Source organism: Calonectris borealis, chromosome 8 (genome assembly GCF_964195595.1).
Source record: "Calonectris borealis chromosome 8, bCalBor7.hap1.2, whole genome shotgun sequence".
Lineage (NCBI taxonomy): Eukaryota > Metazoa > Chordata > Aves > Procellariiformes > Procellariidae > Calonectris > Calonectris borealis.
The window spans coordinates 29,255,267-29,278,448 of NC_134319.1; the positions used below are offsets into that span (position 1 = coordinate 29,255,267).

The 23,182-nt window shown below is 40.3% G+C and overlaps 1 protein-coding gene across 5 annotated transcripts in view; it reads right to left on the reverse strand.

Annotated features, from left to right (window-relative positions):
* The window catches only part of MTA1 (metastasis associated 1), an 87,206-nt gene that overhangs the window by 39,264 nt on the left and 24,760 nt on the right, over nucleotides 1-23,182 (reverse strand). For 4 of the 5 annotated variants that reach the window (XR_012674553.1, XR_012674554.1, XM_075156622.1 and 1 more), the window contains exons 4-10: nucleotides 16,963-17,089; nucleotides 16,730-16,793; nucleotides 10,778-10,895; nucleotides 9,069-9,171; nucleotides 6,063-6,162; nucleotides 4,423-4,611; nucleotides 3,235-3,309 (exon numbers count right to left, since the gene is read on the reverse strand). Coding sequence is in view for 3 of the 5 variants with exons in the window: in XM_075156622.1 (XP_075012723.1) it covers nucleotides 3,235-3,309; nucleotides 4,423-4,611; nucleotides 6,063-6,162; nucleotides 9,069-9,171; nucleotides 10,778-10,895; nucleotides 16,730-16,793; nucleotides 16,963-17,089 (776 nt within the window). In the remaining 2 variants the exon portion in view is untranslated. The remainder of the gene's footprint in view (nucleotides 1-3,234; nucleotides 3,310-4,422; nucleotides 4,612-6,062; nucleotides 6,163-9,068; nucleotides 9,172-10,777; nucleotides 10,896-16,729; nucleotides 16,794-16,962; nucleotides 17,090-23,182) is intronic. The other variant, XM_075156620.1, reaches the window with a different exon arrangement.

A 23,182-nucleotide genomic window follows, 5' to 3' on the forward strand; every position in this document is an offset into this window, starting at 1 on the left:
AGAAATATATGCTCTTAAAATTGACAGAGGAAATCTCTCTCAAGAAAAGGATGCATTCAAAGGAGACACGAGATAGTGAATTTGGAATGCATCTCCCTCTTTTTCTTCAGGACAGCTCTGAAAGGGTGTCTTTGACAGGAAAATTCTTGGGACCACTTTGGACAGACATTCAGGAGCCTACATCAGACCACAAATTTTGTGTTGAAATTGCAGTAGAATTACTCCTTCTAGCAGTTCTGTTCTTGGAGGGTCAACCCTTCCCTTGAAATGATTGAACTCCTAATTACGCTGGTAACCTTCAAAAGCATGGTATAGCTGAAGCCAAATAAAATTACTGGATAAGGGAACCAAGTGCATGCTCCAAAACAAGCCAATTTGTATGTATCTTAATCACAATATGCTACTCACAAGACAAGGAAGTGCCATATTAAGCCTTTCCATCTTAGGTATACCAAGCATAAGTATACCTTATTGTTCAGTTCTGAGAAAGGGTCTTCTCTTGAAGTCAACTCAAAATTTAGCTTCCTCAATGGCAAGAAAGAGATGAATTCTGCTTCAGGATTATGACAGTGCTTTCTCCCTCCAAGAAAATCTCCAAGGAAATACAGAAGGATGTAAACAGTTCCCAACTAACTGTTTTTCATCAAAGCAGGCAATTGGCTGATGACAAAGAACTTCATTACTATGTTGTGTAACTCACAGAAATAGACAGTTTAAATGGACGTTTTCATGTTCATTCAGCCAAAGATTCTACAAGAATGAGCAACTTATCAATATTTTTTAAAGATAATAACATACAGCCTTGGAATATAGTTTAATCATCCTCTCAGAAGGAGGGCCAGTGAAAGTGAAACAACTCGGGATACACACTTTTCATATCCTTACTTAGCACATTTTCAATATCTTATGTACAAAAATGCTGTTAGCCCCAGAACCATTTTGTGGTATTAGATTAAGGGAAGAATCTACACAGACAAAACACAATGAAGAAACAGATGGAAAAAAGTGTTGAGGGATGTACTTTGCCAAAGACTTTGCACACATCAAGTAAAATATAAATGTAATACACCATTATTTCAACTACTCGTGGTTATATATAGGTACCTCTCCCAGGCTTTTTATAAATGTTTAATAGTATTATTTGCTTGTACAAGCTGGAAACTTGAGATGAGGTCTTCAGCTCAGTTCAGACTTAATTGATGTGATATCTCTGTACTGCAATTTCTACCTGTTCGGCTTATACTCATACTGTCTCCTAAGTGCAGAGCCTCTAATTGGAAGTTTCCCCCAAATCCCACTCCCTGGTACACTGCTGGGCAGCACATGTAAGGTAAAGTATAATCATAATAGAAAACCCACTGCATAGGAACATAGCAAAACAGTATGAGAAACTGTAAGTTTGTTGGGTTTTTTAATTGCTGCAAGAACAAATAATCAGTGTCTTTCACACCACTATCCCCTCTGCCATTTTGTCTATGTAATAAGAAAGTTCAGGAAAGTGGAAAAAGCAAAAGAACTTAACCACTTCCTAATGAAGGCACAGTTTCTCCAGTTGTTTTGCCTTCCCAGCACGTAGGCCTGGAAGCAAACACCTGGGACACTATACTAATCTGTCTCCTACGGTATCCCAGAGTGAACACCAAAGAAACTGCTCCCTATCCCTTATTCTCACCACCACCATTGTTACATACCTCAAGATGGGCAGAAACAGAACTTTGCCGTTGCAAATGTATCGTGGACTTTCTGAGCAGTATAGAGATGCTTCTTCGTTTAATCTTTCCCAAGAATTCCTACTATTGTTTACTGTTCTGACTGAACAAGGGTGACATTTTCATGCAACAGCCTAAGATTCTAGTTTTCACTGACTGATAAAAATAACTTTCCTCACTTTTTCTGATACCTACCATATTGCTAGATGAATTTTTATCACTAAAAGAAGTGAGGTGAGATAAAAGATGCAGTGAGGAAGATAAATGGATTCCTCTCAGTGCAAATATTGAGCATAGTACAGGCTGAGTACACTCAGCTATCATCTCCTAAACAGCTGTAGTCAGACAGTATAGCAGCATTCACTATATCAACGATACACATAGTTCAATGGGGAAGGAAAGACGATGACCTCATTTCTCCAGCACCTTTTTTCCCCACCATGCCAGCTTCCACCACCATCCCACCTTCCTACCACCCATTTCCTTACCGGAAAGAAAAGTTTCAATCAAAGAATGAACTTGGGGAAATAATGGAATGAGGATGCAGTTAGTCTTTTTTTAAAAAGTAATACAGAATTGATGCAAAAAAGAGTTCTCATTTGTCCTGAGGATCCCTCTGTAATTTAAACAGCATTCAGATCAGAAAGAAAATGTGCCCAAATATAGCACATGCCAAATATTGGTCAATGCTTCAGGCATCTAGTCTTTATCCCAGGCTGAATTTCCAATGAAGCAAGTTAAAGCAGGACATTTTTATAACTCCACTTTTTCTAATACTTCAAATAGATGCCTAAACATAATACTGATAATTATAATGAAAAATCCATTATATATTTCTCCCTTCTTTTAATTAATTTTCCCATTAAATATTATAAGTAGTTTTCAGCAACTGACACTCTACAACATTTTGCATGCTGCTTGCATTGTGCTTTCTTTATTTAAGGGACCAAGCAGCCTTCCTATTTAAACAAGTAGAGATAAAAATGATTGTAAACACTAGTCAAAGTTGACTCTCAAGTATAACGAGTCTGGGAATTTGAGCCACCAACGCTTCCCAGACAAACATTTTACTCGCAGTGCTTACGTGGGGGAGCCTCCGTGCATCTGCAAAGTCGCGGGCAGGCAGAGGTGGAGAATTAGCATGGGTGTCTGTTGTACAGCAACTGCCCACCCCCCATAAAAAGTCAAAACTGAAGTTAATGCTGGCCTTGAACTCTACAGGCAGAAATTAACTGTATTCCCTTCCTCAAACTGCTGAATTCCAAAACAGACATTTGAAAGCTCCAAACAAATAAAGCAGCAGCAAACATGAAAAGAAAGCACAAATGCCAATGCTACATGTTTTTATCTACAGAACGGCTGATGAGTTTAGTGACAAACCATTGTTCGGTGCTTCAAATCATTACAGAACCCACCTATTGGAAAGGCTGGACCCCAAGAGAGAGAATAAAGCAACAATGCCTGGTTTCAAAAGCAAGAAAAACATCTTCTGTTAGAATGAAAGAGGCGATTCTGACTTTCTTACCTGCTGAACGTATCTGTCTGTAGTTTTCCACATATAGTAATATTCTATTATGCTTGTTAAGGACTTCCATGGGAGCTAGGGACATAAAGGAAAAGCAGCAGTCATTGCAGGGAGCTGGCACACAGCCTCACTGAAATTCACAGGATTCTTTGACAGTTTATAGCAGAGTCTTGCAACTACTAACGCTCCTAACAAAAAAAGACAGTCAGTGTCTGAATCTCCTAAGGGCATTAGATGCACACGGGAGCCATGTTAAATTAAATGCCCTTTCAAAAAATAGTGCTTTCCGTGTAGAAGTAGAGCAGGTTACAGGTAAATCTTCATGCTGCATTGGCTCCACAATAAACCATTCAAGAGAGGCACAATGTGGAAGGGAGCCCACTGGCTCAGACTCTCTCTGCTTCAGCAGCAAAGACTCGAGCAAGAGCCACAACTACAGTATCACAGTTCTGATTTGCTTGGCTTTTATGGAGCTGACCCATTTAAAAAAAAAAGTAATAACTACTAACAGAATTGTGCCCTGCCAGCTCTGTTCTCTGCATGAGAAGCACGAGGATTTCAGCAGGACCACAGAGAGTGTTGTGCTGTTTCCAAGACCCTCTGTCTAAAAAATTAGAGCACAGGACAAGCAACACTGAAACTACTTGTTTTGTTCCAGAGGACTCGAACAGCGATACAGTGAAACTTGGCTCACTTTACAGTGCTCCATTCAATCTGCAGGCTGAGCACCTAGGGTGGAGCTTTGGCCAAACTACAGGACGCTTCCCCTGGATGTCCAAGATTCCTTTTTAAAACTTTCAAAAAGCCCTTTCTGAAATCGCATTATAAAAGGGACTAAATTTTCATGTTTCAGAAGGCCCAGTACTTATTCTCCTTCAAACACCAATTAATCTACAGCAGCTAGGCTGTCACAACACTTTCCTAAATCCTCCCTCAGCTGAAGTGGAGCAGATGATTTTAAATTAACGTCTCTAAAGGAAAAGATATCATCTGTGATTTAAAATTCTGACTGTACAACAGGCTGTCATCAGTACGAGGTCTGCCCTTCCCCAGTTTACAGCAAGACACATGCTCCAGTTCAAAGCCCTCTTCTTCAACACAACAACACTACAGTTCAGACAAGCTGTAAACCAGCTCTGTCACTGATCGGAACTGGTCACCATGTGGGCCCTCATTTTATATACTTACAAAATCTTGCTGAATGTCAGTGAAATCTTTTCCATATTTTTCTAGTGCTTCCTCAAAGAGGTTTGCCTCTGAAGCAGACCACTCCTCCATCTCATCTCTGCACAGGACTGGCCCACCTTGTGGCACAAGCGCAGAGATTGCCTTGGAAATGTCATAGACATTTTTGTGCAAAGTGTCCATAGCATGGAACTAGATGGTTGTAAAAGAGAAAGATAGATGTAAGGAGAAGCATCTAGGGGGAAAAAATGCTGAACAGTGAAACAGCAATAACAAAAATTCTGCACCGAGATTTGAGGGTGCAGTATTCTATACCTAACACAAGGTCAGTAAAAACTTGTTCCAGCCTCAGACTCACTGTAATTGTCAGTGTACAAGTCTAACGTTCACAACAATAGTAGGGTTTGTGGAACAGGACCCCTTGCATGTCAATAATTCCTACTTAGCTACTCACCAGCACCACCACTGTAGCACTATTATTAAGAAAATGCACAGGATAGAGACCCACTCACCCCAGGACTGAGCAGCCCTGTTAGGTACCATCCACAGATGGGGCATGAAGGTAGAGGTCCGAGGGCATATTTTCTAATAAACTTAGCCATGCACTTTCTTTGTCAAATAATCCACAAAAATTGCATGTAAGAAAAATACTTAAGAAGAGCGACACACATACACTCCCTCCAAAGGCCACAAATCCCAAAAAGATTCAAGTCAAGTCACATATCATAGCTGAGTAGGAAAAAAGAATTACTCCCAAGAGCAATTACTCCTCAGAAAGCTGAGCTACGACTGTCTGCAACTTGTGATTTACAAGGGCTGAGAACACATTGTGAGGGAGGAATTGGTATTAGTAACTGAAAGCTTGGCTTTATTTCCTAGTTTCTGTAGTTTTATTCAGGATGTTATTTGCCTTTCATCATACCAGTTTTGTGCACGTGCATAATTAATTTACAGTATTTTATCCTAGAATTTGTTCTATGTATGACTTCACATTATTCCAGTTATGATGTGAGGCTTTGATAATAGTTCTCTGGAGACTTCATAAATTTTATTCAAATTTTCATTAAACTTCCTCTAGCACAGAAGTTCAAGTTTTCCCTTTCCTCTACCTACTCAGAATCATTTATGATTACAAAATATTAACAATGTCACCACTCCTCAGGTACTCTAAAATGGAGCTTGTCAAAGAGAAGAACTGGATCAACCGAAATTTCTTATCTGACCACAAGCTTTCTCCCCAGACAATCTTGCCCAAGGATGCCAGTGACAGTCCGGTGTTGGGGAAGTGATGAGAAGTGGCATTCTGGCATTATAACATTGCAGACAGGCAGATAATCACTTGCATTCTTTTCAAGACAGCACTAAGCCCGTGCAAGAGATGGGCTGTGAAGCATGTCATCAAAACATTTTAGTAAAACAAAACAAAAAAAATTATCTCATAGAATTATCCATGATGGATCATAGGAGGCACACGGCCAGAAAAAGTTACTTCATATGTAAATAAAGGGTTCCTTTACAAAGACAGGATCTGCTTCACAGCAGGCCACAATTACAATCCATCTGCCCCTCTCTCTTTGCCAACTGTTATTGCTGAGGTGAATATTTTGCATCTCAAAAACTTAAGGTCCTCTTAAAAATCTTACCAGTGTGATGTCCCTAGAGGCTGCTGCAGCACTCATGTGCAAACTGGGCTGTCTGACAGAACTACTGCAATCTAGTGCTCGGGCAAACGTACCAACAGACCTGAAAGAAATTAAACAGAGCATTAACTTTGCATGCAAAACAAGCATAAACATAAACACCCAAGCAACACTTTTTGAGATCAGCAGACTCCATTTCTCAGTAACAAGATTACATGGTTTGGCGCTAGTTCTGAGCCAGAGATTGGTCTCTTCAGATGTGGTTTGTTATTATAAATGCTTTACTCTACTTAGTTCATATGACCAAAGAGGCTCAGGCGTAGGACGGAAAACAGTGAAAGACTCAAGGATCACAAACGGGGAGTTTTGAACTACTCTCTTATCCCCTATCACTCAACAGAATTAAGCTTTAATAGAAACTGAGCACAAGCAAGCTTTATGAATGGCAAAAATCTCTTCCACAATGGCAAGAGCAGCACTGCATTGTCCAAAGGTAAAGAGACAGATGACAAGACCAGAGAGAAAAAAAATGCAGTAATGCAAGCATTTCTTCTAAAAATTCAGGAAAATTAAAATCAATCTTTATTTTACAACACAATATAGTGTAACACAATATATATATTATATAACCTGTATGAGAATATAGCAATTCTCAAATAATTCCCAATGACAGCCATGCCTGCTTGTGAGACACAATCCCCATGCTCCTCATTTTATCCCTAAAGAAATTGGTTGGAGAAACCTTTAAACAGGAACATCGGTTCTAGTTATTCCTACTCTCCTTGCTACTTGCTACACCGCATGGGTGAAACACTTGTGCTCCTGCACAGTGAACTGGAGCTGAATTCCTCTGAACAACTACAACAACAAAAAAAGGTGGGTTTTTTTTTCCCCCTCCACTCAGATCACTTTCCCAAACTAGTTGATCACACAGAAGAACAGCCTAGTGCCAAGCAGTGCAGGAGTAGGAAAGGTAAATGCTTAAGCAGTAGTTGTCATCAAATACCTAATTTTTGCCAAAATCCAAACCAGCCTTCCCCACTCAAGCGTCTGTGGCGATTCACACTTCGCCCTCTCCCCAGCCTCCCCAGTCACTATCCCCACCCCTGCTTCACAATTCCCCTGTCCCCAGCTTTAGCTGAACTGATACCTTTTTCCCCATGTGTGGCGTCTAATTATAAACTCACTTGGCTGATTCCAGGCTGAAGCGATTTTTATACCCATCTTTTCAGTGATTCTCGTTGCAGCACACACGCCCAAGCGGCTATATCAGCAAACGCAGTGGGCAGCATGAACAGCCAGAAAGCATTACTAAAACCAACTTCGCTACCAAAAGCCTACGCAAGGTGGAAACCCCCATTACAAAGCAGCTCTACGGTCACTCTAAACCAACCCATGTGCAAACCTCCACCCTCTGGGGCACTTCTACCCTCTCGCTTCCTGCTGGGTCTTCCTGACACCGACCCCAGAGCACTGTGTGGCAGAGTGGCAATTTGAATCAATCCTGCTGAAAATTAACCCAGAAAAAGTTCTTGGCTTTTCGGTGGTGTCCTGTACTTCACTTGATTAGAAGCAACTGTGAAACCGCAGCCTTGTCAAGAAGGGTCCCATGAGAACCAGGAATACCCTTTGCTTGAGAGATCCCAGCTCTCCCCATCGCTCTTCATCTGTTTGTTCTGCATCGCTGGTGGAGTCTATCCTCTACCCACTTTCATCCATCTCCCTATGTCCATTTGATCAAGTAGAATTAGTCTGTTGCACATAAATCACTTAGTTCAGCCAGTTTGACTTTACTGTTGGCACAGGTCAAGGGAAACAGCAATATATCGTGTAAGCAGCACAGTGAAACTTCCAAGAGCCTAAATTTTATAGTGATCCTTTAGTGTAGCCAGAACACTATGAACTTTATGAACTTTAAAAAAGTCTATACCACAAAAAGCACATGTTTAACCAAAGGCAAAAATGTATTAATGGATTCTGAACTGTGAGATTTTCTTTAATCTGGACTGCAGTTAACATTTTTGATCTTAACCAACCTAGTTTCACTCTTGGCTCCCTGTTACTGGACTTGCACATAAGGCCCAAGCAGCCATGCAAAGTTTTTCAAGTGCTGCAATTCGGATTAGCCATTTTTAAAAATTTTGGCCAAAGTTCATAACAATGGCAAGGGTCCACATCTATCGGACACCACAGCCAACGAGCAGAACTCTCAAGACTAGCAAAACAGATGCTACTAGCAGCTTGTAACTCTACACACCCCTTTCCTAACCATATCCAATGACGACTTGCGCCACTGATGAAAAACATCAAAAGGTCCAACTATCCATCTACTCACACCACTTTCCTCCCACACAGTCCTACAAACTTACCTAAGAGACACAGAATTTGGAGAGTGTTACCTTTTTTCTTCCCCCCCCCATTATTCAGTCACCAGTTGCTATGAGAGTCTAAAATTTACTATAGGCTTCTGTTCATATAAGTGCATACCAATGAAGAACATTTTAAAAAGGAGAAGTTCATCAACAAAGATTGCTTTGGGCGTAAATAAAAGCACACATTTCACCAGCTGTACAGATTGCAGGGTTTCCATCCATGCTCCATCAAAAACACTATCAGACTTCTTAGCAAACTATTAATGGATGTTAAAATGTCACTAGATTTGAAGAAGGGAGAAAATGGACAGAGTAATGAACTGTCAAGAATTTAGTTCAGTAAGCCTTCTGCATGCTGGCCACAGTATTTGAAAAACCTCACCAATTACAGGATAGTTTTTATATGCCATTTGCTTTTCTTTTATGAAAGTGATTAAGTAAGTTGTAAATCTGAGTAGCTGTTCCTGAAGTCATGCAATTCCCAGGAAGGCATGTAAAATGTCCATCATTTCAAAATGGAGCAAATGAATCAAGCAACCAAAACCAGCAGTCATACTAGCAAAGCAAAAAGAACATAAAAAGTGCTTGGAAGAGTTATTAACATTTACTTATTCAAGGAGAGGTAAAATGCTCTTACCGTGCTACCACCAGGAACTGGTCTATCTGCTTGTCTACTAGCGGGTTAAAGGCTTCCCAAACTTTTGTTTCAAGTTTTGACTGATCTCTTCCATCATCCTCGCCTGGTTGAAAAACAAATCAGAAATGCTTGGTACAGTTGTTTTAAAATAAAAGTACTTTCTGGATTTTTTTTATCTCACAATAATTTAACTGCTAACCCATCTCAGTTACTCTGCCTAACAGGCCACCGTGAAAATTTCATTCACCTATTTGTCTGTGACAATTTCAGCTTGACAGACACAGCAACACAGCTTGTCTGAATCAGGCAATCAGATTTTGGTTTCAAAGGACACGTGTAATGAGAAACAGAGTACATCCTTCTCCCAACTAGACCATCTCTCTTCAGCCCCTCTCCCCAGCTCCTCTCTTTTTCTCCTTTATCTTGCAGCAGTTCCAGGAAAACAGACACACTCCCAGCTGCTCTGAGCAGGCAAAGAGTAGCTGGTTCAACCTGCATCAGCTGCTTTCTAAGGGGGAAATCATGGCATCAGACTCTCTTGCTTTTATTTTCCTGACTCTACACATACCAGAACACCCTGGAAAAATACAGGAGCTACTGAGACTTTTGGGGTTTTTTTGCTCCCTTTAAAACATCTGGAGGTTATCCTTCTCTGAAGCCCTGTGTTGGCCCGCTGAGGGAAGAGAATGCCTTTCAAATTAGTTCATCCTCACTTAGGAGGCTTGCCCAGCTGCTGAATAAATACCGGTTTCATAGACAAATTAAACAAGAGTCCTGACCAATTTGTTTGCCTGTTCTAATATGAGGCTAACAGTATCAGCAAAGTTCCTAAGCGAAAACAGAGGCGTCTCATTGCTTTCACACCTCTGCCCATACAGTCTGGAGAAGGTCCTTCCAACACGGGTCACAAGCCCTGCTCCCTTAGGAGAAGCATACCGACAGACCTTTCCCCGTGCATTACATGGGTCTCAGAAAGGAGCAATTAGGTGCCAGTATTCCCCATTCCTCTCTGTTTTTCCACCCACTTTTGGATCTGTAGAGTAGCGCAAAGACAAATCTAAAGTCAATTACTATTTGGTCACTAGTATCGGTTACTGCTACTGCTCCCTTTTCCTTGGGCCAGGGTCCTCGTGGTCCCACCGCTCCATGACACAGTGGGAGCAGGCTGAGGTCTCACAACACATTCAGGCCAGCAAATTCTTCCTCCTGCCTGTTGCACAGGTGAGAAGTCTAGGCTGGCAGCCAACACTTGGGATGGGGAGAGGGCTCTGAGGAAAAGGCACCGAGCAATAATGGGCAAATTGACGAGGGAAGACAGCATTTAATTGGCAGTAATTTGGGAGGGGTTCTTATAGGGAAGTGAGGCTTGACTAAAAACACAAAAGGCTTTACAGCTGTGATGGAAATTTGTGTTTCCCATGGAAATTCTGAAATCTCTTAATAAAAAGAGTGCAGGCTCTGAGAAAGCCAATTAATTGAATTTGTTTCAACAACTTTTATGATTTGGACAAATGCCCACTTAAAAACCAGTTTGAGACATAACTAACTGTGCTCAGTGGGCAACAGCTTCAGTCACCAAACCAGGCCATTGCTGTACGCGTGACCTGGCAGGGGAAACCTCCACCTCCCACACATATACAGGCTGCACACATAAAAGTGGCCACATTCAACATGGCCTCTGGACAATTTAAATAAATTATGGAAATTACCTTCTTTTAGTAAGTCTGTTATATCTGCCTGGTATCTGTTTCCGACTCGAATCTCTCCTTTATCTGCGAGTAGGGTCTTTTGTTGAGGATCGTATACTAGTGAATAAAAGAAGAAATCCTAAAAATAAAACAAGAGCAAAAAAGTAAACAGTATTATTAGCTTTTACTTTCAGCTTTGCATACATACTAGCAAGCTTTTACGTTTTAAGTTTGGTTTTATCACCTATATATAGATTTTAAAATTGGGTGAACAAACAATAAATGAACCACCAGTTTTAAAACCCTACGTTAAATGCTGCCACTTTCTTCTATATTATAAGTGTAACAGCTCTCCTAAAAAGTAGCCGTTCCCTTAATATACAGTCTTTGAAGGTGAAGTGAACAAAGTTCCTCTTGAACAAACGAGGCTCAGAAGGGCCAGGAGATAATTTTTAGTAATATCAGCTGTTTCAGAACACAAAATTGCACTTTCCCATATACCAAAATAGCAGTACTAGATGCTAGTGACTTATCCGCACAGAAATATTGGTACAACTAAAGCGTAACTTCAGAGTGTTACAGCCATACCACGAAACACCCCATTGAGACATGAAGCCCCAGACAACCTCTGTGGCCTCTGCTGGACTTGCTCCAGTATGTCAATGTCTCTCTTGTGCTGGGAGGCCCAAAGTTGGACACAGCACTCCAGAAGTGGTCTCAGAAGTGATGAACTGAGAGGATGAATCCCTTCCCTCCACCTGCTCACTACGCTCCTGCTAATATAGACCAGGATGTGCTTGACTTTCCTTGTCACAGGGATGATGCACTGCTGACCAACTTCTTGTCCGCCACCATCTAAGCTTATATCGTCATGTTTCCTTCTGCTCGTTATTGGAAGATGGGTAGCAGATTTGGCAGCAGCAGTAATTAGTTGCAGGTGGCTATACATTAATTTGTTGCTTTTGTTCAAGCAGATGAGAAAAAGGCTAAAAAAGCTGCTTGGCTTCTGTTACCTGGGTATGTAAAATTAAGGCAAGAAGTCATACCAGAATAAGAATGTCGTGCCAGGGTGGAGAAAGAAAACAGCCAAAATTTTAACTACTTAAAACTGCACAGTATAAGTAATTAAACTTTTCTGCATGGATAAGTACTTAGCTGTAGCTAAGATTGAGTGACACATCAGAGACCAGATATGCTCCATCAAAGTGTAGTGTGGGATATGGGACAAGAAGAGAGCTCCGGTAGGACATGAAATAACAGACCTTTCGTAACCTCCGTCCACAGCAACGCAATCACCAGGAAAGAGAAGTGTTTCTGAACAGAAACACAGGATGCACAATGCAGCGTTTTTCACATCTCAGGTTTCTGGCTCATTTTCCCTTTCCCCATATTTCTGTGTCAATGGCAGGCATCCTGTTTAAATACATCTCATTTCATGCTCACCTCATTTTCCCTTTCCCTATATTTGTATGTGTCAACAGCAGGCAACAAAAATTAGGACAAAACCAGCATCAGTTTCAAGCCCTGTTCATCTTCCTGAAGAGGTGGCAAGGGAAAAAGAGTCTCCCAATCTGTCATACAAAGCCCGAAAAAGGAAGAATCACTGCGAGTTTCCCCAGTAACACAGCAAAAATTCTGTGGGCTGGGTATTCAAAGGTACATACTAGTTTTGTTCCCCAGCCCTGCACATTACACATATTAATCCAAGACTGATGCCATAGAGGTAAGGTCTCCTGTGTTTTCTTTACATATGTAATGCATCCAGCATCCAATTACAGAATTTAAGAGCGTTAAACATGGTAACTCTATATTTTCTGCTCCAATTTTAATAAAAACCAGCATTTTTCCAGGAAGAAATCAACATCTATGGAAGGGAGGAAAAAAGCCAGATAAGAGCCAAGCAAGCCAGCCAAAGCTGCTTTGCTACCTGAAAAAGCTACTGCACAAAAAGGTATCACCTACACAGCACAGCACACGAGGCAAGACAGGAATTCACACCAATCTCCTCCAGCAGAAAACACGCCATTTCCCCACCGTGAAAGCATGAACTCCAAGGGCAAGAACAATCTCATGTTATGTCATGATAATAGGATAAAAGTCATAGCTAACACTTGGCAAAATGCTGTTCCAACACCCAGCCAAGTCAACTGGAAGGGTTCTCTGTGGTTGGGTTTGGGGTGGGGGGATTCGGTTGCATCCTAAATGAATGACATTTTTGACAGAATTGATTCCTACTCCCACAGGCACCAAGGTCAAATTACATCAACATACCGACAGAAGGGAGCTTCAGAGTATATGAAAACTCATTTATATTATAGCTGTGTAAAGAAATCTGGGTCTCTTGCTCCCTGACATACACAAAGTTCAAGAAACTACAATATTTTGAGAACGTATTCTTGCATAAATAAAATGTAGGAAAAGCTTTTGTCTTGCAAGCTTCCATGTTATAAATACAGTGTTTTGTTTGTTCCAGCTCCAAAATACCTAACTGTGGGACAAAGTATATGCAGTGCAACATTAATGCTTTTCAGGCACATTGCCCAGCAAATACACAAACCAAACACTGTAGTATAATAACACAGTGGGCCCCAAGGAAGGCCAATTCTACAGGCGATTTCTTAACACAGTCTTTCTTGGCCAGGGAAAGCCATTCATTGTGGAGGGGTTTTCTCCCATGGTATTTGTCTGTTAGATGCCCTATTGCTTCTCTTTTATTGATTATCACTATGAATTTTCTCTACAAAATAAAACCCATCCTTCTGTACCAGTCTCAGGTCATCTTTTTATATCTTGTCCAGTTTTGTTTCGAATCTAGCAGGTTCAGCGAAAGAATTAAAAGCCTCTGGGCTCTTCTCCCCAACCAGAGCCTCCCCAACAGAGAAAAGATGGAAGTTTAGGGGCTCAAGGGTGAATACAAGACAGACTGTAATCCCCAGACGTAATGCAATACCACTACCACCTTCCCCCATAGAAGCATGAAATTCAGCTCATGCAAACTGAGTGGGATTTCTGAAAACATTAATAAATGTCAGTTTAGTGCCAATGCAAACTATAGTCTAAGGAACAAAGCAGATCCTTGTGTAGTCTAAAGCACGTGTGAACTCTTGATCACCACTACGTGATAAGAACAATTTTTCAGAAGGGTTTCACAAGTGATGTTCACAACAAAACAACATGGCTCTTTCAAAATTCTCCATGCTCATTTTAGCTGTCAAAACTGTGTATGCTGAGTTTGCAGCAGTGAAGAAAAAGAAGGGTTTTCTCTTTTAATTTCAGATCCCAGAAAACACCCAGCATGTTTGGAAAATTAAAATGACCTGCCAAGAGTTAAAATTAAACCATGACTTTCTACTTCTCCAAAGTGTTACACAGACACATATGCTCAGAGCTTCCCTACCCAAGCCCCTAAGCTACCCGTAGCTATAGCCAAGAACCAAAGCCACTAAAAAACTGCAGAACTGGAAAAAGAAAATGGGCTCAAAGTGAAAGTACAGTACAGAAATAGTGATTACTTCATTACACCTTGCAAACTTACTTTCATGAAGTCAGTTTGGGTGAAGGGCGGGAATATATTTTAACTGTACAGCATTTTATTTTTAGGGGGATACCAAAAGGTACCAAAATGCCAGACATCTACCCAGCAGGCAAATTTCACACAAGCCTCTGGATATATTCTAACAGAGCAGTAAAATAGATGGTACATATAAAATAGTTTCCTGCAGAATAGGTAAATCTAATACTTTTGCCATAACTGGCTATGTCCTTCTCTTGATCTCCCTGGGAGTTCAGTATCTACAGGAAATCCAGGTTTTCCAGTTGCCTTTTTCCTCCTATTCCTCATTCCTGCTACAAACCCAATTTTGCCAGGCACAGTAAAAAAGTCACTGCTACTCCCCCTTCAATCCATCTCCAAATGTAACAGAACGATCTTCCTGAGGAAGATGACAGAGAGGGTGGAAGGAGGAAAACAGAGATAACACAAATGTAATTTTGCTATGCTTACTATCTCCCTAAAAATTTCTGTCTGCATGTTTAACCTCCTTTTGAGACAGACAGCCTTGGGCTGAAAATCTACTTTTAGTGGTCATAACATACAAGAAATCAAATGACAGACTCCCTAGAACTGCTTAGGCTTTATTGACAGAAGCCATGAAAAAAAAAAAAAACCTAAAACATGTTGAAAGCAAAGAATTGATTAAGAACAGGAAGGAAAAAAAGAAGCAGCAGTTCAAAACAGTACCACTCAGTGCTATGAATTCACCAGGCAACAACTATCTCCTTTTCTTAATCTCTTTACCCTCCTCCCAAGCACATTTGTGTTCCTGAGCTTTTAATTTCTTTACCATCTGTCCAAGTTAGTTTGCACCACAGCAAAATACCGTGCTAAGTGACAGGACACATTCAGAGAACTCTCTCATTCTGTGAAATCTCTAAGTGCCTGCTCAGTTTTAAAAATAACCTGCATCACTCATCTTGCATTTTGAGTTCAAAAGGATGAAAAAGAGAAATCTCTTTCTGTTCCTACATCTGCAACTGAGCTGTTGCATGATCAGAGAAAGCCAGTTCCCTTCTCTGTCTCCATGTACCTACCTGTAACATTAGTGATAATAAAAAAACGTGGGGAGCAATCAAGAACGAATACTACTTAAAAGTTGGGTACTAGTAAATCTAAATTAATTTCAGTTTTGATTAATTTCTGCTTTCAAATTGGCATATCCTAGGCTGCTAGCTGGTAACAAGCATTTCTGAATACAACGGCCCTTGTTTGATGCGCTGCCATTTGGCAGCCCTGAGCAGACTCGACATGTTTTTGGTTTCACATTCCAAAGCGAAACTCAACTATTTAATCCCTGTGCTTTGTTTGAAATTCTCTTAAACTAGAGTATCAGATTAAAATTAATCTTACATTTAAATACATACTAAAGAAAGCTAAAAAAAGCATTTAAAAAGAAAGCCCAACTTTGAGACAGACTACAGTATGCTCCTTGCAATAAATGACCTGTTTTCTCCTTGTTTCTTAAAGGCCGGTAATGACCATTACCCTACTGTTTTTAATTACAAGATTTAGTCTCTTGTACAACATTTTAATTTTTTCAAATGCAAATGTAATGCTTGCAGATGTATTCAAATATAACAGAGTGAAATTGTTTGCTAATCTCCCAAAGTAAAGCTCCCAGATTGTCAAATTCCAAGACTGTCTAACCCAGCTGGCAGCCAGAGGTCGAGCCACAATTAAAGGTACATAAATATATTTTAAAGAATTACAATTGTCATTTTTCAAATCCCAAAATACCTGAAAAAGTAAAACCCAAGATTTATATTCTGAATAGTGATTAACAGTGCAACACAATTGCATTTCAAGTGTTTGGTTTGAGGTACCTTTAAATAGCCAGATTGTGAAAATTTCTGCAGGACTCAGAAGTTTACTGACAAGTAGTTTTTCAAGGACCTAAGTGTCTGTGGTGGCGTAGGAAGACTACAGGTAAACAATACTGAACTCAAAAAAATAGGGAACTAAGCTCCTCAGAAATCTGAGGTGAGATCAAGTTTAAACCATATTAACATAAATCTGTAAGATTTCAGGATAAAGCAAATATATAGAAATACAGCTTGCTGGCTTGCTCCCTCTTCACATTTACTCCGTCTCCCACCCCGTCTTGTCTGGGGCATGACCCTCCAAGTTTGAACTTTCAGACTGCCAGGCTGATGAGCAAGTAGGGCTCTCTGTATAGAAGGAGAGGCAGCTTACTGTCACACAAGGATGTAAACAGCTGCTCTGGCGTCTAGATCCACCAAGTTTTATATCAGAATGCAAATTGTGTGGAGCCTAAAGCTTCCCACTGTCAATGCCTATACAGTACATGCAGAAATGAAAGAACCACCTCCTTTTCAGAAAACTTGTGAAAAGCCACCAATCCTAAATTGTGCCAGAATAAACTGCTCAAGCTTGACAATTCACAAAATGGTTCATACCTCCCGTTCCAGATATGACTTAAGGGATTCTGTCTCATTTAACAGAGTAACGCTGCATTTGCCTCTAAAAAAAGAGAAACACATTTTATGAAAAGACATCTTAAACGCTCATGTGATTCACAAGATGGTATTACTGAAGTTGTACACATTTAATCTTACATTGAAGAATACTTGAATAATAATAATGCCATTTGGTTTTTGAATAAAAAGCACTGGAAGAAAACAGTCATTACCTAATGTGTGTGGCTGGCAGAGATTCCAGCTGTCGTGAGAGAAACAACTCACGATGTCGTAGCTGATGCTTCTGTTTCTCGGGTAAATCAACCATTTCGGGATTTTCCATCTCTTCTTCCATTTCTCCTAGATACAAAGAGACAAAACTGATCATCAAGAACAGTGCAAGTATTGATTCTGAGCCAATCAGGATAAGCTGCTCCAAACCCTTTGCTAAATAATACACATTATTTAGATTAAATCTAACTTCATCTGAATCCTCACATTTCAGCCAACTGAACAATTAGACAATTAGTATAGAACCTTTAAATGATGCCTGTGAAGAATTGTATTTATTCACCACTGGGATCAAAGCACTCCAGGTACACACAGGTCACACTGGCTCACCAAGCTGAAAGTCACACAAATCCGCTACCAACAGACAAGCTCTGAAGAGAGCTGCTCTTGGAGACCATCACTGCACCGTTAGATTCATCAGGAAGAAGCTGACGCAAGATCAGTGAGGCAGTAAAAGTGCCTCTTTGCCAGGCATCAGCTATCTTAGACCCAACTCCTCTTTCAGGATATCACAGTCTGTCCCATCCTGACTTCAACAGCTTTTGCAGGAAATGCCCACTGAAAAGGTTAGTTTGTTTATTTAGTGTATTTTATTGTCTTCACACCACTGCCAATAGATCACAGTCACAAGATTAACTGGAATCTAACCAAGTGCCTAAAGCCAGTCTTGCAAGCCGCCCTACCCTATGTCACCACACCCATTCGACAGCAATACTCCTGCATTTCAAAAGCCAGCATCTCTGGCTTTGAGCTATCCAGTCTCCATCCAACCAGTTTTTAAATGAATGCCAAAGTAAATATATGAAATCACATCCACACTGATACACAACTCATCCAAAACATCTCTAGGCACCTTTCTTGTAAGAAATAAATTATTAGTATGTTTTATGTTTATTAGCAAGCATCCTGTCAACTACGCAAGACAAAGCTGTAGAAGGCAAAATACTCCAAGAAAGCTGCAAAGTTTCTCCATGATGAAGGACTGTGAAAGGAAACATCAGACTTTTTCCTACGAAATTAAGGCAGTTACTGCTTTTTCCAAAATCACAGGAAAAGTTTCCCAGACTATAGTAGAATGAGCTCATACATGAGTAGTAAAACTAATTTTACGGCAGCAGTAGTCTTTTAAAGAGCAGACTTACGCCTGCAGCTTAATTCAACAATTGTTGCCAAGAAACATTTCTAGTCAGAAACACATACAGGCACAGTTATGATTGATATACCCTTAAGATTAGTTAACTATAATCCTCATAGTTATCTTGAAAGCAAACAGAAAGGAGACATCTCCATTGTATAAAATGCTAAAATTGCGTTTAGTTTTAAATAGGCCACCACTATGCCAAAGGGGGTGACAAAAAATTATGTACCCTTCAGGTTCCCCACAATTTATCACTGTTTTACTGTCCTGGAAAAAGACTTGTGGTTTATACGCCCCTCAGGTAAGCTGCTCCAGCAAAGAAGGAAAAAAATAGTAGCATAATTAAACAGAATGCAACATACAATAGCTCTTACACCACATGAGCTGTTAAGCATACAGCAGCATGCACTTACATTTCAATATTTTCCTAGGAACTACAACACCAAATTTACATCTGTGCCACAGGTTCATGGTTCTGCAATTTATTTACTGGAGTGGATTCTCTTTTAGTTGAAAATTAATATTGTGGCTGCTGACCTACACTATAAATATACCAGCAGTAATCCACAAACAAGTCAGCAAGTTCCAAGGTAGCTTGCCTAAAAACCGAAGGATGCACAAATGAAAAAGCATTCATGCCTGCACTTAAAACAGTTTTTGGAGAATGAGAGTAGTGCACTGTGTAATGCAGGAAAAATACTATAAGGAGCAACCTAAAATACTTAATATCTTCAGTGTATTTAATAGCCTAGAGCTTTTAAAAAGTACATTTTTAAAAAAAAAAAAATATTAACCACTATGTGCCAATCAAATCTACAATCAAAGCACCCAGCACAACCAAGCTAATCTCAGGAACCACATCCCTTCAGCTAGTTTCGTCTTCTAACTACTGTTTTATTTATGTGTCTAGCTTTTGTAATAAAATAAGGAAGGTGGGAAGCACATATTTTCTTCTTATGCCAGCTCTGCTATGCACAGCCTTTCAAAATAAAAAAGCTTTTTTTTTGTTTTTAAAAAAAGACAGACGTTTCTACAGGTAACAAACAACTCCCCCCTCACACAGACATAGAATTGTCATAGTTCCTGAAGACAGAGGTAGGAATATTCCAGGAAATAACAAACAAACAAATCTACACAAGCATCTTCCCTCCTTTTCTACAGCCATGATTTAGCACTGAAAAGAATAAACCTGGCAAATGCATTCGAAACCAAGGGAAGGAGGAGAGAATCCAGAGCTGGATCCAGCACAGGAACCTCTCTGTCTCCCTGAAGTCATGCAAAAGTAACAAAAACCGTAACTAATACCACCTCACCACCTTTGCGCAGACGGCAAAGGCTTAAGTCAGAGTGTAAACCACAACAGGGGCTGGCCCAGCCTCAGGTTCCAGGACAAGCCTGTCTGACACATCTGCGTTTAGCCCTCCTATAGCTCAAGCACTCAAGCTCTAACCGAAGCAGACTTCGTCCTGGAGAATGGTGGCCCCCGAGAAATAAGGACCATAGTCTTTAAAAAAAAAAAAAACCACAACCCAAAAAAACGTATGTTTTTAGATATATATAAAAATATAAAAATCTTTTCAGAAAGACTAGCCTGCACTTATGACAGTACTATAGAATAAGTGGTACGGGAATACAGTAGGCGCAGTACATTGGGACTTCAATGCTCTCATAAAGCCTTACTTCAAAATTAATCTCTCGGCTTGATAGATGTGCTTGTGCAGATTTAAAACTAAACATTTAGTCTTAATACAAACAGTAATATATCAGCTATGCAGAAGTAGCCAGTGGAATGCTGCAAGGAGTGTATTAGATTAAGTATTATTTGATATTTGATGACAGAATCATTAATAACAGATTAACAAAGCTTGAAGACGACTTATATTGGGAACAAGAGACAGGCAGATTGGACTCAAACAGCAAGACTCATGTGAAAGCTAACATATATGGGGAAAAATAATTAGAAAGAGTAAACTTTGAGTTGGCAGGAGAAACCCAAGAGGCAGTAATTGTAATTTAAAATGACTGGGTGTGTGAGATGCAAAATTAAACATCAATATTTGCTAAACACTAGAAAGAATAGCAATTTGCTACAGATCAGATTGGGCTCTGTACAACATCAGAGGTAGAAAGAACCCGCCCTTTCTCTGCATTCTGGGTGTCGTACAAGTAGCTACATGGCAGAATTTGGAAATGCACAAAGGCAAACAAGATACTGGAATTAGCTTAGAGAGCACACTAGGATGTCCAGCTTGGGAGACAGTCTGCAGTAACAGAAGAATTAGAATCATAGAAGAGTTGGGGTTGGAAGGCACCTTTAAAGGTCATCTAGCCCATGGGCAGAGACATCTTCAACTAGATCAGGTTGCTCAGAGCCCCATCCAACCTGACCTTGAATGTTCCCAGGGATGGGGCATCTACCACCTCTCTGGGCAACCTGTGCCAGTGTTTCACCACCCTCATCGTAAAAAATTTCTTCCTTGTATCTAGTCTAAATCTACCCTCTTTTAGTTTAAAACCATTACCCCTTCTCCTATCACTACAGACCCCACTAAAAAGTCTGTCCCCATCTTCCTTATAAGCCTCCTTTAAGTATTGAAAGGCTGCAACAAGATCTCCCCGGAGCCTTCTCTTCTCCAGGCTGAACAACCCCAACTCTCTCAGCCTTTCTTCATAGGAGAGGTGTTCCATCCCTCTGATAATTTTTGTGGCCCTCCTCTGGACTCACTCCAACAGTTCCATGCTGTTCCTGAACTGAGGACCCCAGAACTGGACCCCGTACTCCCCGTACCCAGTACTGAGGTCTCACCAGAGTGGAGTAGAGGGGCAGAATTACCTCCCTCGACCTGCTGGCCACACTTCTTTTGATGCAGTCCAGGACACGGTTGGCCTTCTGGGCTGCGAGCACACATTGCCGGCTTATGTCCACCAGTACCCCCAAGTCCTTCTCGGCAGGGCTGCTCTCAATCCTTCATCCCCACAGCCTGTATTGATACTGGGGGTTGCCCCGACCCACGTGCAGGACCTTGCACTTGGCCCTGTTGAACCTCATGAGGTTCACGTGGGCCCACTTCTCGAGCTTGTGCAGGTCCCTCTGGATGGCATCCCATCCCTCAGGCATGTCAACTACTATTACAATTAGTTAGCATGGTATCGCTAACAACAAAATGTAAAAAAAAAGGAAAAAAATGGGGTCAAAACATTGGAAAACACAGTAAAGCCAGTGCTATTGACAATTGTACAACAGTCAATTGATTATTGACTATTGCACAGCAGTTCCTTCAGTAGTGAAGGAAGCTTAAACTCTTGGTACTTTAACAGCTCAACTAAGCAGCTTGGAAGGACATTATAGAAGTGTTGCATCTGAAGAAATGAACAATACAACACCACATTCCTTCTCCCAGGTCCAGTTTCAAATGGTCTATATTAGCATCAGCCTCATTCATTTTCCCTGTACCAAAAACCAGATATTGATTCATAGCTATAGAAAATATGGTGAAAGTTTTAACAAAAAGAAATCCTTATACCTTGACACTTCAGGAGTTTGCCTTATCAAGACATCTCACTACGATCCCTTCCAAAACTTCTTGTGATTATCTTTTGCAGACATGGCCACTATTACAGGTAGCATACAGAGCAAACAGACACTATTTTGGACACTTAGCTTATCTTTCCTCACTGTACCTCCCCCAGAAGAGAAAAATCACAGCCTCCTCCACTCAGTAACAACAGAGCAAAAAGTGTCATTAGGGGATTAATGAATTCGACTCCTCTTAAATCTGCATGTGTGGTGTTGGGAGAAAATGGAGGAGAAGAGGAATAAAATGGAAGAAATAAATAAAAATAAAAAGAACTCATCTGTGAAGCTATTGTCAAACTGTATTTAGACTGGTGTTACCTATAATTAAAAAAAAAAAAACAAACTTAATAGACCCCCTACCTGTTTAGGCACACAGGTCTCATGCAACTCATGGACTGATTGAGTAATGACACCTCACCGCTGCAAGACATTTATTTTTAGAAGTTTTGGCACTTACAAAACCATGCTGCCATGAGTGCCTGGCACCCAAACATCAGCTGCTGAAGGCTAACCATAAACCTGCCAAACCGGCTGGCGCTAACTACTCTGTCCTCCAACCCCTACCAACTAGTCACCTCATTGTTTTACAGATCAGCATAGATGTTTTTAATGAAGCAAAAACTATGGTCATCAGACAGATCACAAGTAACTGGAGGTGGCTGGGGGTGGAGGGTTAGAAGCGGGGACAGGTTGTATTCCTGCTGTTGGAAATATTTACTTAATTATATAAGAAACTGTATAAGACATTATATAGAAACTACATAGGAAGAAAATATATAGTCACCGCATCCAACAATAGCTTGAAGAGTAAATTATCTTTCTCACTTCTCTTCCATCAAGTTCTGCCTGCAATCTTGTTTGCATACAATATTCTATCTTAAACCACTACAAAGTCTCTGGGCAAGAACATTAAATAGTCTCCTACTGGTGAAGCAGGTTCATTTCAGAAACAGGTGGAGAAATTCCCTAGAATAATTTGTGAGGTGATTAAAGAGGCTTATGAATAAAAAGTGCTAACAATGTATGGAAGCCATTATAAGGCTGAAAGATTTATAGGACAGCCCAGACAAGCTTTATATCATATGATAAAAATAGTAAGATCACAGATCAAATCCAAGAATCAGGTTGCGTACATCAGGTACTAATTTACAGTCACCAACTACAGAATAAGGTGCTTCCAACTCATTTCTCTTTACAAAGAGTTATGAGAAGAGACAACATATCTCAGACCTCAGGCTTGTCTGTTTCAGATATCTGATGGATTATACAAGCTAAAACGTAAGCACTTTTTTTTTTTTTAAACTTTGCAACATTCATTTCACGATCACATTTTTTCCTTCCTTTATTGGAAGAGAAAAAATATTACAAAATACACATATACTTTTTCCATTCATGTTCTGGCCATATCTTCCCATTATTCGGTTCTCTCACTGCATTGATCTCAACA